At 41.7% G+C, this 15,233-nt stretch overlaps 1 protein-coding gene across 10 annotated transcripts in view; it reads left to right on the forward strand.

The window, feature by feature from the left end:
• PKP4 (plakophilin 4) overlaps nucleotides 1-15,233 on the forward strand; it is a 231,877-nt gene that overhangs the window by 194,430 nt on the left and 22,214 nt on the right. For all 10 annotated transcript variants that reach the window (XM_043505152.1, XM_038422283.2, XM_043505151.1 and 7 more), the window contains 5 exons: nucleotides 4,076-4,259; nucleotides 6,352-6,469; nucleotides 6,845-7,036; nucleotides 7,229-7,402; nucleotides 9,268-9,418. In XM_043505152.1, the coding sequence (XP_043361087.1) occupies nucleotides 4,076-4,259; nucleotides 6,352-6,469; nucleotides 6,845-7,036; nucleotides 7,229-7,402; nucleotides 9,268-9,418 (819 nt within the window). The remainder of the gene's footprint in view (nucleotides 1-4,075; nucleotides 4,260-6,351; nucleotides 6,470-6,844; nucleotides 7,037-7,228; nucleotides 7,403-9,267; nucleotides 9,419-15,233) is intronic.

Genomic DNA, 15,233 nt, shown 5'->3' on the forward strand with positions numbered 1-15,233 from the left:
AGTTGTAATAGACTATTGAGGAAATGCTGTTTAATAACTTTCTCTGGAGATTTGTACACTGCAATTCTGCTCTGTAAGTAGTGAAATATGATACATGAAGAGTAAATTACAAAAACATCAGGGGAAGGATGAATACTAACTGAGAAGTTAGTGGGGGAAAAATATGATAAAAATGCAGTGGACTAGATACTGCTTAAATTATCTACTAAACTATATCAATCCAACTGATCTCAAATATGTGTGTATACATCTGTCTTTCCTTAGATTTGGTTTAGTTTTTTATAAACTATATGTCTGTAGCAGGGTGGCAAGCTATCAGGCCCCGGATAGGTATAAAAACTAAAATAATTTCTGTTGACACACATAATAGGTGGATCTTGTTAGCTCCAACAAAAGCTGTGACAGCAAAGGTCCTCAAGGGCAAACCCTGGGAACTGCCAAATTTGGGGAGAAAGTTTAGGCTGAAGTTGTTTGTTTCGAAGCCTTTTTGTTCTCTACTTCGGCATGCCTGTCACCCTAATTTACTTTACTCATGAGGAGGAGGAATATAATTTAATGCAGGGATGGGCAAATTTTTTGGCCTGAGGGCCTCATCTGGGTATGGAAATTGTATGGCGGGCCATTAATGCTCATGAAATTGGGGGCTAGGGGGTGAGGGCTCTGGGGTGGGGCCAGAAATGAGGTTCCTGGCCAATGGGAGCTGCAGAGGTGGAGCTTGGGACAGGGGCAGCGTGCAGAGCCCTCTGGCTGCCCCTATGCATAGGAGCTGGAGGAGGGACATGTCACTGCTTCCAGGAGCTGCTCGGAGGCACAACACGCATGAAGCAGGGCAAGACCCAGACCCCATTCCGTGGCGGGAGCTTGAGAATCAGATTAAAACATCTGAAGGGCCGGATGTGGTCCCAGGGCCATAGTTTGCCCACCCTGATCTAATAATTTGAAAACAGGGCTATTAATTTATTACTACTCGGCTCCTGCCGCACTGAATTGCTCTGCAGCCTTGGGAAAGACACTTAATTTAAAAGCTTCAAAATATTTCTAAAACAACAAGGAGACTCCAGTGGCACCTTAAAGACTAACTCCTTGTTGTTTTTGTGGATACAGATTCACACAGCTACTCCCTGATACTTGACAAATATTTTCTGGCTCTCAATTTTTGGGTGGCCAGCAGCATTCAGCTGGAGTTATGGATCTCAGCATTCCTGAAAATCAGTTGCATGGGATCTCAAATTGGTCATCCAAAATCAGAAACCACTTTTGAAAAATTTAACCTGAACTGCCCTGTATGAGCCCCTCACCACCTTAGCTCCTTGAAAACTGGGGTTGGTAATTCTTTCCTTTTTCAAGAGGGTACTGTAAGGATTATAATAGCTGTACAACTTTGACAGCGAACAGACTTAGAAAAGTGCAAAATAGTATTGGTAACAAGAATAAACTTTACTCTGCTTCTTTCTTAAAACTTTTGTCTTAAAATGATTGAAAGTAATTGCTGTTGCTATTAAAAGGGTCTGTGGCATATTAGAATCTAAGAGCATGTACTTTATCTTGTTTGTTGTATAGCTGTTACGAAAGGATATAACTCTTGTATTCTCTGCCTTCTCATCTGTCTTGTTGTCCCTTAGGGTGGATGTCTTTTCTGTTTACTACTTTCTTAATAGCATTTTTTATGACCCATCAAGTGTCACCCCTTCAGTGAAGATGAAGAGAATGTGGTTTATTACTTTTAAAATGAGGTCGTGAGTGCACACATATTATTAATTTCATTAGCTGGTCCCAGAAATTTTTTCACTGAAAAGGGATAAGTAGAATTGACAAGACTCTTCCTAATGCTTTTTCTTATGATTATTTTTCATATAGTGCTGGTAGAGTGTAACCACTACAGCAGCACCAACAAAGTGCTTAGTACAGTAGAATATTATTTCAGCAACATATAACCTTGCTAAAGAGGGGAAGGAATAAATCACTCATTTCTTTCCAATTCTCTTTAATGCCAAGAAATTGTTTGTTAAATTATGTCTAGTATGTTTTGATTCTTTGTTTTCTATGGTGAAGTTTGGTACTAGATATGCAACTTTTGGAACACCCTTCCTGATGATAAAGTTGCTGTCTGCATGTCTTTTGTATAGAGTCTAACACAAAAAAAAGTCTTTAATTTGTTTGAGTATAGACTGACCATTTCTTTTCAAATAGCAGAAATGAAAGCAACCTAAGACTTCTGTCCCAATCCATAAGTCATTTTAGATGAAGTGGAGTTGACCAGAACATTGCATCTTAAATAGTGTTGGGTGTAAATTGTGTTCTAAAACAAATACCCATGACCTAAGCTTAAATACAGTTTTAAAACTTTTACTGTAAATTATTTGTACACTGAATGGAATTTGGCAAATCTGATTCCAAGTGTTTGTCTTTATGAACAGGAATAAGTTGATTTACTCCTGTGTCTAGGATTATTTCAATTTAACCCTGAGTAGCGAAGGTCAGCTTTTGTAATTGTAAAGGTTGTATTGGCATGTTGCTAAAAGCAGAGGAGCACCTAACTTTCATACATATATACCTACTATCCAAAATGCAAGTATTAACCAGAAGTCAAATATGGTCTATCAGAGCAGGTGGAGAAGTGATATTCTTCAAAGGTCCACACATTTGAAACACAAAATGAGACACCACTCACAGTGTATTGCGGAGATGATCAAAATATCATGTATGCTCTGCTAGACTCCAAGGGCTTGGCTTCGCCTGTTGGGTTGATATACACCCTTGGAGTCTGCTGGGCTCTTTGGGCTAAGTTCTTTCATGTCTGTAGCAAAAAAGAAAAGTGATAGTATTCTCCTAAGCAATATTCATTCGTGGCTCCAAAATGAGATGTCATTCACAGTAAATTGTACAGACCTTTGTAGTCTCTTTTCTTACATGTTCTGGTCAATAGTGAAATAGTTAACGTTGACATTTAAGTTATCATCACTGAGTTTCAGAGTTAACATCTTAAGGTGAGCTGAGATCAGTTTACTTCAGATTCAGTTTTTTAAAATTGAAATCTTAGATTCTGCACGCAAGATGGCATCTCCAGGGTGGCGAATATATGCAGCATGCCACTTTACTTAGAACCCTAGTACTAAGTTAATTTTCCACATAGTTGGCCACCACTGTTCTTTCTCATCCTCTGCCAACTTTACAGCATTTTCTCTGCCCCCCGCCCCAAAGAACTATGAGTTGGTGCTTGTAATTTTGTGGGTAGTGCGGGAAGATTTTTGTTTGAGAGGAGTTGCTAGTTTGGTTGGTTGTTGAGATGTGTAAGGGTTTAGCAGTTGAAGGTACAAGTGTCAGGATTGCGATGTGTCTATATATATGGGGAGCATGTTGGTATATATTTGGCAACTACGTTGGGACTCTGGATGTGTCTGTATTGTTACTAAAGAAGCACAGGAGTATCTTCCTCCTGGCTTCTAGAATGTGATGGGGACTTTTCCCTCGCTTGTCAGGTAACAGAAACAGGGCTCTGTCCTCCTCAGTGAATCTTTCTTTTGTACCACATCAGATCAATAGAGGGAGTTTCTCTAAGGTTCTTTTTTTCCTTGATGTGAAAAGTATATTGCATTCACTTGTGCACCTGCTCTCTCACGCTCATCCCCCGCACCCACCCCAGGGACCCCCCAGCTTACCCAGCATTAGGTCCATTGTGATAATAATTGCATGTTCTGTCTGTTCCATCAGAAAGTTTAATTGGTACTCTGCTGATCTGAAATTACAGGCATGCTCCCTGATGGATCAGCCAGACTGAGGAATGTTGGGGAAAACATATCCCACAGTTTGGGAACCACTTTGTCTCCCCAGCCTGTAAAATAAATCTTTTAAGGGCAACTTTGCAGACCACCTGTTGGTCATATGTGGAGTATATAGGTTGCATTGCAGAATTAATCCACTATATTTCTTTTTGTTGTATATAGGTAAATTAATTTTCCCCTGTGTTTAAGAAGATAGATATTATGTGGTTACTATTGGTTTATATTTGTTCACTGTAATCAAAGTTGCCAGTTATCTTCTGACATTAAATAGTACAATGGAATTCCCTTTTTAGGAGTTCTGTGGAACTTGTCCTCATGTGATGCAGTAAAGATGACAATCATTCGAGATGCTCTATCAACACTAACTAACACTGTGATAGTTCCACATTCTGGATGGAATAATTCTTCCTTTGATGATGATCATAAAATTAAATTCCAGACTTCTCTAGTACTGCGCAATACTACAGGATGCCTGAGGTAAATCACTGTGTTCAAGATCTCTGTTAACATAGTAATCAAGTTATACAACAATGTATTCACATTCCTTTTAAATTGCAATTTCTTAAATAATATAGTTGTTACATCTTTTTTAACCCTCTTAGTTCTTCTTCGCATGCCAATTAGTAGGAAAAGAGCATAAATACAAACTTAGGAGCTCAGAGGTACTATTTTTATGAACGTATGAATGCTGCTACTTGGTAAGGATTAAGCTTCTATTGTTTTTGTGCTCATAGCTAATCTTTTCCTTATTAATCAGTCACCACTGTCTTGATACTGAGGGTACTGTCCATTAAACTTATTCTTTCAAACCTTGAATTAACTTGAGTAAAGTCATCTCTACAGAAATCATGTGATAATATTCACATCACTAATAAGATTATATAAAATATAAAACTTAATTTTGATGAAAAATACATTTGAATTCTGAAGCAAATGCAACTATTTAGAGATATTTATTTTTAATGAAAAACCTAAGTAAGAAAACTAGGAGTACTTTGTTATATTGAATATTTTAAACATTACTGACAGCAAACAATGTACAAAAATTAAATAGACACTTTCAAGTTAAAAATTGTTCTATTGAATTAACTTTTTTTACCTGCTACTGTTACAAGTAATATCTGAGATTACTATAAATGAAAGCAATTAGAGACAAATATGTTTTTTCTTTTTCCTATTTTTTTATCCATTTACCTTCTGCATTTGACACTTTATGTATAGTCAATTCACTGTTTCATCTCTTGTTTAAGCAGGTGTTTTCAAACAGCAATAAGAAAAAAAAAAGAGCACTTTTAAAAATAGGAAAACATAAAATCACAAAAAATGATGGGAATTAGGGGCCACATGCAGTACATGAGACTACTTTTTTTTTTTAATTATTTGTAATTGATGAGATTTCAAGTTGACTGTGTTCCTTTAACCCAGTGGTTTTCAAACTTTTTTCGGCCACCCAGTTGAAAAAAATTGTTGATGCCCATGACCCAACGGAGCTGGGGATGAGGGGTTTGGGGTGTGGGGGCGGCTCAGGGCTGGGACAGAGGGTTGGGGTGCGGGGTGAAGGCTGCGGGGTGGGGCCTGGAATGAGGAGTTCAGGGCAGGAGTTCAGGGTGGGAGGGGGTCAGAGCTCCGGGCTGGAGGTCCAGGTTCTGGGGTGGGGCCGGGGATGAGGGGTTTGGGGTGCAGGAAGGGGGTTGGGGTATGGGAGGGGGTCTGATCTTGGGGTTACAGGCTCTGGGATAGAGCTGGGGATGAGGGTTTGGGGGACAGGAAGGAGCTCTGGGTTTGTGGAGGGCTCAGGACTGGGGATTGGGGCACGGGGTTGGAGCACAGGCTTAGCTTGGGTGGCTCCCTCAAGCGGTGCAGCGAGGGTGCTAAGGTAGGTGTCCTGCCTGTCCTGGCACCATGGACAATGCTGAGCCCCGGAAGCGGCCAGCAGCAGGTCTGGCTCCTAGGCAGAGGTGCACAAATGGCTCCGCACGGCTCTTGCCTGCAAGCACTGCCCCCACCACCCCTCCTCAGCTTCCACTGGCCAGGAACCAGCCAGTGGGAGTGCAGAGCCAGTGCTCAGGGCAGGGGCAGCACATGGAGCCCTGTCTTCCCACCCCCACCCACAGGAGCCAGACTTCCTGCTGGCCGCCGTGACCCAGTGCCTTACATTCCACAACCCAATACTGGGTTGTGACCCATAGTTTGAAAACCACTGCTTTAACCTACACAGTTGGTATACAGTGCTGAGATAGAAGCAGGGGGATTTCCCTGATTTTGTGGTGTCTATTTCACACACTGGAATACTGCTAAACTATCCCTGCCAACTACTGCTTTACTCTTGAGTCATAAAGAGACTTTCTGAAGAACAATTTCTTGTGTGTGTTTGAAACACACCAGATTGAGCCAAATGGCATATTTGCTTGTAATTTCCCAAAGTAGATTATCAACCAACTGTATAAAAAGATTTTCCTTCTACAAATGATTTGATTAGACCATCACTTGTATATATGTATGACAGTGAATACGATACATAAATACAGAGTATTTTGATTGACATTCTTATTTCATTTTAACACTTTAGGAATCTAAGCTCTGCAGGAGAAGAGGCAAGGAAGCAGATGAGGTCTTGTGATGGGCTGGTTGATTCTTTGCTATATGTGATCCATACATGTGTGAACACATCAGATTATGACAGCAAGGTGTGTGCTTATTTTAACTAAGTAATTTCTAGGTATCAGACTAGTTGTCTGATGTTCTGTTTTTGTTTTGGATAGTGCAAATCAGCCACAAAACTCTTGAGTTCTACTTATTTTTACAAAACCTTTTCCACCCCTACATTTATTTATTCACAAAATCAAATTCTGTTGTGGAACACAAATTTATGTATTCGGTGTGTTTAATTCTCACAATGATGAAGCACCCATTGGGGTGTGGGAATAATAATTAGTAGTTACCATGCTTTTTCTCTTGAAAACACTTTTTAATAAATGCCTAATTAATCCTCATACCACCTCTGTGAGGTAGGCCCCTCACAGTATATTAATTACAGGATATGTCCATACTTTGGTTTCCAGACAGTGGAGAACTGTGTGTGCACACTGAGAAACTTGTCCTATCGCCTAGAATTGGAGGTACCTCAGGCACGTCTGCTGGGTATAAATGAATTGGATGACTTGTTAGGGAAAGAATCACCCAGCAAAGATTCAGAGCCAAGCTGCTGGGGGAAAAAAAAGAAGAAGAAAAAACGAACTTCACAAGAAGATCAGGTTTGTATTTTTCTTCTATTATAAAAACATGAAGTATTGTTTTTCCAATCGTAAAATATTGTGTCCGGGAGAAAACTGACCATATCCAATAATATGGTGACTATATCCAATATTTTAAATTATGATATAAAGAGTTGATTTCAATTTTGCTTAAACCAATATACTTACAGCTAATGTGTGTTTCTTTCTCAGTGGGATGGAGTTGGCCCTATACCAGGATTTTCAAAGTCTCCTAAGGGTGTGGAAATGCTGTGGCACCCATCTGTAGTAAAACCATATCTAACACTTCTAGCAGAAAGCTCCAACCCAGCTACTTTAGAGGGCTCTGCAGGATCTCTCCAGAATCTTTCTGCAGGCAACTGGAAGGTATTCTATTAAACCCATCCCATAATCCTGTGGCAAATGAATTTCCACCTCTCCTACTACACTTGTATTTCAACTAACTGTTCTCCTTTAACACCTGAGCAGGGGAGAATATGCCATTTCCTAAAGTGCATATGGTGTTTCTCCATTAATCAGTGTTATTAGTGGTCCTACAGTGCACCCCTCCTGTATTTCTCCATGAAACCCAAAGTCCTGAGAGATGCTCAGTGACTTCTCTGAGGTGGGCATTTTCGTAAACTCACTTAGAAGTCAATGGAAATGGAGGATCCTCCGCATCCTGCTCCAAATGCATCACTTCCTTAATACTTGCCTGACCTCAGTTTAAAAAAGCAAAGGAAATGTCAAAGCATAAACTAGAGTCAAGCACGGTGCATTCAGGCACCCTGGCAGTTCTGTAATTCCTGTCCCATGCCTGTCTGAACACAGAGCCAAACGTGCCAGATTTCAAGATGTCTTTGTGATGTGGACACACATACTTGGAATTATGATTAATTTAGGGAGATTCCATTTTGTTCAGTTTTTTTAATCTAATTATTTTCATATTCTGTTTGTCCTTGATATTCTCTTGTCTAGAGAAACAACAACATGCAGTTTGATATTTTGTATTTTTGTAGCCCTTTATGTTAAACACTTACAAAAATTGTCTAATAATCACAACTGTCTTATGAAATAGATAAGCAAATCTATTGTCATTTTACAGAAGTATAATTCGAGGGAGAGAAGTTAAACTATTTGTCCACAACCACTTATGATGTTAATGACAGGGGTTTGGCATTCAGGAGCTCAAGATTGCTGGGCATTGGCTTAAATCTCCAACTGTACCACATCCATTATTTCATTAATAGTATTTGTAGTTGTCATACAAAATATAATAATATAAAGTTCTTCTGGTTTTCATTTTTAAATAAATTTACCAATAAAATATCTAAGGGGGGAAACGTTGTTGGTAAAGATGAGAAAGAGAAAACTTTATACACTTCTCTTGGTCTCAATTCCCTTACACTCATCTCCATTCCGCTCCTTTTCATTTTCACAGTGAAAGGCAATGAAGAGCATGCAGCAGAAAATGGGTAGCTTATTAAGAATGGCATTAAATTCAGTTACCACTAGTCAGAAAAAAAAGGAAAATGTGTAGGTTTTTCCCATTGAATACCTGGGCCAAAAAAAACTTAGAACACTGAATTGTGGTGGAAAATGACTGCCAAAAATTGAAGACCAAAGCCAACTAAAAATCTACAAAATAATAGATGCAAGTACCGCCTCTTCCCAAGAATCAGAACATGGGTATTACAGTAAATGATGGTAGTTCATACCTAATTGGTTATTAACAAGAGCAGGGCAGTATTTTTATTATTTGCTGCTATATGCCAACTGTGCACTCCTGCTTGTGGCCCTCATATATGGTGCATTACAAAGGCAGCACATGACCTCTCTTTTTAATCACTTTTATGTATTTTTTATAAAGATAAAAATATTAATTGCTTTCTTTGCTATACAAAAATAGCTGACCGATATCATTTGGGATTTTCAAGCTTTTGCAAATGACTTTTTTAATCAATCTTTTTCCTGAAATACTGTTTCCTCTCTAATAGATTTAATCTCCTTTGTCATTACATTTCTTTTATTAATTCATATATTTAAACATTGTTCTACAATGAGAACATTTTCAGTGGCCCAGAGGGCAGGCCTAACTCCTAGCGCCAAGTAATGGGAACTGGACACCCACGCCTTGTGTCTGCCTTTGGAACTTTCCCACTAAAATATGTACGAATTGTAATACAGTAAAAGATAATACTGGTGCTGTTTTAAAATGGTAGGTGTGTAAGTAATTTAATTTTGTGTAATAGTTTGCAGCATATATTCGAGCTGCTGTCAGAAAAGAAAAAGGGCTTCCAATCCTCGTGGAACTTCTGAGAATGGATAATGATAGAGTTGTTTCTTCTGTGGCAACTGCCTTAAGGAATATGGCTTTAGATGTTCGCAATAAAGAGCTAATTGGTAAGTATATGTAACTATACTTAAGTATGCAGGGATAGCAGCACAAAGCAATCTTTCCTTTAGTGCTTGTAGGGAGAAAACTTATTTTAGGATGAGACTACACCATGTGAGCTAGTTGTGTAGTCCCTTTTATCATATCACATCATTAGAGTCACATACATTTTAATCTTCTTGGGAGAAATAGATTTTTGGAGCAACATTGTCTTATTTGTTTGTCTTTAGTTAACCTGTGCAACCAGTCCCCTTACAGCAGAAAGAAGTTGCTTAAATTCAAACTAAATCAGACAGGAAGTTTCATTGTAGAACATGATGAGAAATACCACTCCCCTTTCTTGAAGCTAACTAGTAACTTTGTCAAAAGGGCTACAAGGTCCTTTATCATAAAGGGATTTAACAGTTCATGTCTCAACACACAAAAAAGTGCTTTATTCTGACAATATCAGATTTGTTTTGTTTCTCCTGCCATAAAATACCCAACTCCACCAGAAACCAGCTCCAGGTATCAGTATACATATATATGTAATTGACAGGGCTGCTCTTCTAGAAATAATTCATTAATTATTTCCCTTTTCTAAACTAATGATGAACTCTCTTCACCTCCAACCTGTGCCTTTCTCATCATACATACTTTTCTGCTGAAATATAAACACTTGTCCTAACAAATATAACAGGGAAAGAGCCCACTTGGAAACGTCTTTCCCCCCAAAATCCCCCCAAGCCGTACACCCCCTTTCCTGGGGAAGGTTTGATAAAAATCCTCACCTATGCAAGGGGGTGTAGGGCTTGGGGAGATTTTGGGGGAAAGACATTTCCAAGTGGGCTCTTTCCCTGTTATATTTGTAAGATGCTTGGTGGTGGCAGCAATAAGGTCCAGGGACAAAAGGTAAAATAGTTTGTACCTTGGGGAAGTTTTAACCTAAGCTGGTAAAAATAAGCTTAGGGGTTTTTTTCATTCAGGTCCCCATATCTGTACCCTAGAGTTCAGAATGGGGAAGGAACCTTGACATGGTGGCAGTGCGGTAGGATTAACTTGAAATCATTTTGAGATCAATTTGAGATTTTTTGAACCAAAAGCACAGAATTTTAAAAAAGGACATTTTTTTTTTCTTTTGGGCTGCTGGAAAGCTGAAAGCAGCTAGAGGGTTTTTTTTGTCTCTTCTTGGGGGCCAGAGCAGAGACAAAAGGGAATTGTCTTTTGTGAGCTGGAGTTTTCTCTACCTAAAGGCAGGGTAGTTAACCTCCTGCAGGGAAATTCACAAGTCTTCACAGACCTGAAGAGGTGGTTTTTTTTTTTTTAACCTAAGAGCAACTAGAGGGGTTTTCTGTCTATTTGCCTGGAGACAAAGGTGTTAGGGGTTTTTTTAAGGATTTTTCTGTAGGCTGACAATCACTATCAGAGAACATAGGTATCCGGTTACAGCACAACCTATGTAATATATATTTTTTGACAAGCCAAGATTTTTGTTTGTTTGTTTTATTTATAACTCTCTGGTGTAAAGTTAATTAAAAACAGAGAAGCAAACATGACAGAGTCCAAGGTAGAAACAGCCAAAGAGGCTGCCCGCAGGAGAGAACTGGACGCAGTGAGAGAGACAGAAAAAAACCAAGAGGCTGCCCATAGGAGAGCTATGGCAGCAGCGAAAGAGGCAGACAAACACTAAGAGGCTGCCCACAAGAGAGCTATAGAGGCAGAAAAACACAGGAGATCTGTGGAGGCAAAGAAAAAAGAAAAGGAGGCAAAGGAAAAAGAAATGAAGGAGAGGGAAAAAGAGAGGAAGCATGAACTAGAGTTGGAGAAGGTAAGGGCTGAGCAGAATCTACTGGATAACCCTAACCATCCTTCCCCAACAATCCACAAATGGGAGCGATTATGTCCACAGTATGATGTATCCAGTGATATTGCTGAATATTTTCTCACCTTTGAGAGACTGTGCACTCTCCATAAAATTCCTGAAGCTCACAAGATGACCACATTGGTCGCAAAATTAACTGGAAGAGCTCTGGACATATTCAATAAGACGCCTATTGATGAGGCTTCTTACTATAATAAGTTCAAGGATTTGGTTTTAAAGCAATTTCAAGTTACATCTGAAACGTACAGAGTAAAATTTTGAACTCTTAAGAGGGGGCCTGGACTAAGTAATGTGGCTTACCTAAACCAGATGAAGGATCTGTTAGATAAATGGGTCCAAGGAAGGGGTGTCACTAGCTTTGACAGAATGTGTGATTTGATAGCTCAGGAGCAATTCCTGAATATGTCCAAGGAGGAAATAAAACAGTTTTTATGGGATAAGGAAATGGACTCAGCAGAAAGTCTTGCTTCTTATGCTGATCGATACAAGCAGTCCCAGACCACCAGAGAGGCGGGGCAAGCTGGAACAAAATGGGTGGAGGGAGGAAAGAGGAACAACCCTGGTCGCAGTTGGAGCGGATACCAGAAGGGACACCCTCAGACCACACCCTACTACCGGGGGCAGCCCAAGGTCCCAACTACACACCAAGGAATACTCCAGACACCTTATCGTCCTGCCACACTGTTCTCCAGCAACCCACCTCGCCCCAGTGACCCGTCAGCTGGACGATGTCTTAAATGTAACGAGCCGGGGCATGTGAAGGCCAACTGCCCCAAGAACCCCAACTGATTACAGTTCATTGCACCGGAATCACACCATTGGTCCTCAGGCCCAGATACCTCTCAGATACCCTCGGAGCGGAGGGAAACTGTGAGTGTGGGCGGGAAGAAGGTCACCGCGTGGAGGGACACCGGAGCACAAGTGTCGGCTATACATGCTTCCTTAGTGGACCCCAATTTAATCGACCCAGCAATCCAAGTGACAATTCAACCCTTCAAGTCCCACTTTTTCAATTTGCCTACAGCCAAGTTGCCTGTCCAGTACAAGGGCTGGTCAGGAACATGGACTTTTGCAGTCTATGATGATTATCCCATCCCCATGCTATTGGGGGAAGATTTGGTCAATCATTTGAAGCTAGCCAAGAGGGTGGGAATGGTCACCCGCAGCCAGGCTAAGCAAGCCGTCATGCCTAGCTGTTCCGGAAACTTCTACAAGGACCCAGTCAGAGGTGATGGACCTGGACCCCATGCCAACGTCTGCAACAGGAGTAGTGGAGCCAGTCCCAGAGACCCAGACAGAGCCAGCCCCAGAACCAGAACTGGCGGAACAACCAGCACCAGACCCGTTGCCAGCATTGAATCCAGTACTTGCAACCCCAACACCAGAGGGCCCCACCGAACCTGAACCGGCAGCAGCCGATAACCCTACAGAAGTGACTCAGCTGGAGCCTGAAACTCAACATAGTGCACCAGCAGAGAGCGGTTCACAGTCAATGGAAACAGCCCCATTCCCTACATCGCTTCCAGAGGGACCAAGCCTATGTCCACAATCCAATGAGGAACTGATGTCTCCAGCATCAAGGGAACAGTTCCAGACGGAACAGAAAACAGATGAACGCCTCCAGAGAGCTTGGACAGCGGCACAGAGTAACCCACCGCCTCTCAGCTCTTCTAATCGATCCAGGTTTGTTGTAGAAAGAGGACTTTTATACAAGGAAACTCTTTCTGATGGACACCAGGAAGACTGGCATCCTCAGAGACCGTTGGTAGTTCCAACTAAGTACCAGGTAAAGCTCTTGAGCTTAGCCCATGATCATCCTAGTGGCCATGCTGGGGTGAACAGGACCAAACACCATTTGGGGAGGTCATTCCACTGGGAGGGAATGAGCAAGGATGTTTCTACCTATGTCCGGTCTTGTGAAGTATGCCAAAGAGTGGGAAAACCCCAAGACCAGGTCAAAGTCCCTTTCCAGCCACTCCCCATCATTGAAGTTCCATTTCAGCAAGTAGCTGTGGATATTCTGGGTCCTTTTCCAAAAAAAGACACCCAGAGGAAAACAGTACATACTGACTTTCATGGATTTTGCCACATGATGGCCAGAAGCAGTAGCTCTAAGCAACACCAGGGCTAAAAGTGTGTGCCGGGCACTAGCAGACATTTTTGACAGGGTAGGTTGGCCCTCTGACATCCTCACAGATGCAGGAACTAATTTCCTGGCAGGAACTATGGAAAGCCTTTGGGAAGCTCATGGGGTGAATCACTTGGTTGCCACTCCTTACCATCATCAAACAAATGGCCTGGTGGAGAAATTTAATCGGACTTTGGGAGCCACGATACGTAAATTCATAAATGAGCACTCCAATGATTGGGACCTAGTGTTGCAGCAGTTGCTCTTTGCCTACAGAGCTGTACCACATCCCAGTTTAGGGTTTTCACCATTTGAACTTGTATATGGCAGCGAGGTTCAGGGGCCATTACAGTTGGTGAAGCAGCAGTGGGAGGGGTTTACACCTTCTCCAGGAACTAACATTCTGGACTTTGCAACCAACTTACAAAACACCCTCCGAACCTCTTTAGCCCTTTCTAAAGAAAACCTAAAGGATGCTCAAAAAGAGCAAAAAGCCTGGTATGATAAACATGCCAGAGAGCGTTCCATCAAAGTAGAGGACCAGGTCACGGTCTTAAAGGCACTCCAGGCCCATAAAATGGAAGTGTCGTGGGAAGGGCCATTCATGGTCCAGGAGCTCCTGGGAGCTGTTAATTATCTCATAGCATTCCCCACCTCCAACCGAAAGCCTAAGGTGTACCATATTAATTCTCTAAAGCCCTTTTATTCCAGAGAACTAAAGGTTTGTCAGTTTACAGCCCAGGGAGGAGATGACGCTGAGTGGCCTTAAGGTGTCTACTATGAAGGGAAAAGTGCTGGTGGCGTGGAAGAGGTGACCCTCTTCATGACCCTTGGGCATATGCAGTGACAGCAGATCAAGGAGCTGTGCACTAGCTACGCGCCAACATTCTCAGCCACCCCAGGACTGACTGAACAGGCATATCACTCCATTGACACAGGTAATGCTCACCCAATTAAAGTCCAACCTTACTAGGTGTCTCCTCAAGCTAAAACTGCTACAGAACAGGAGATCCAGGATATGCTACAGATGGGTGTAATCCACCCCTTTGGCAGTGCATGGGCATCTCCAGTGGTTCTAGTTCCCAAACCAGATGGGGAGATACGTTTTTGCATGGACTACCGTAAACTAAATGCTGTAACTCTCCCAGACAACTATCTAATGCCACGCACAGATGGACTATTAGAGAAACTGGGATGGGCCCAGTTCATCTCTATCTTGGACTTAACCAAGGGGTACTGGCAGGTACCACTAGATGAATCCGCCAAGGAAAGGTCAGCCTTCACTACGCATGTCTGGCTGTATGAATTTAATGTACTCCCTTTTGGGCTGCGGAGTACACCTGCCACCTTCCAAAGACTTGTAGATGGTCTCCTAGCAGGATTAGGAGAATATACAGTCACCTACCTTGATGATGTGGCCATATTTTCGGATTTCCTGGGCAGAACACCTGGAACATCTACAAAAAGTCTTCGAGCGCATAAGGGAGGCAGGACTAACTGTTAAGGCTAAAAAGTGTCAAATAGGTCTAAACAGAGTGACTTACCTTGGACACCAGGTGGGTCAAGGAACTATCAACCCCCTACAGGCCAAAGTGGATGCTATCCAAAAGTGGCCTTCCCAAAGTCAAAGAAACAGGTCCAATCCTTCTTAGGCTTGGCCGGATATTACAGGCGATTTGTACCGCAATACAGCCAAATTGCCGCCTTTGACAAACCATTCCTAGTAACCACAGATGCATCCGAGCGTGGTGTGAGAGCAGTTGTAATGCAGGAAGGACCGGATCAAGAATTCCACCCTGTAGTGTTTCTCAGCAAGAAGCTGTCTGAGAGAGAA

The sequence above is a fragment of the Dermochelys coriacea genome, chromosome 11, assembly GCF_009764565.3.
Source record: "Dermochelys coriacea isolate rDerCor1 chromosome 11, rDerCor1.pri.v4, whole genome shotgun sequence".
Classification (NCBI taxonomy): Eukaryota; Metazoa; Chordata; order Testudines; family Dermochelyidae; genus Dermochelys; species Dermochelys coriacea.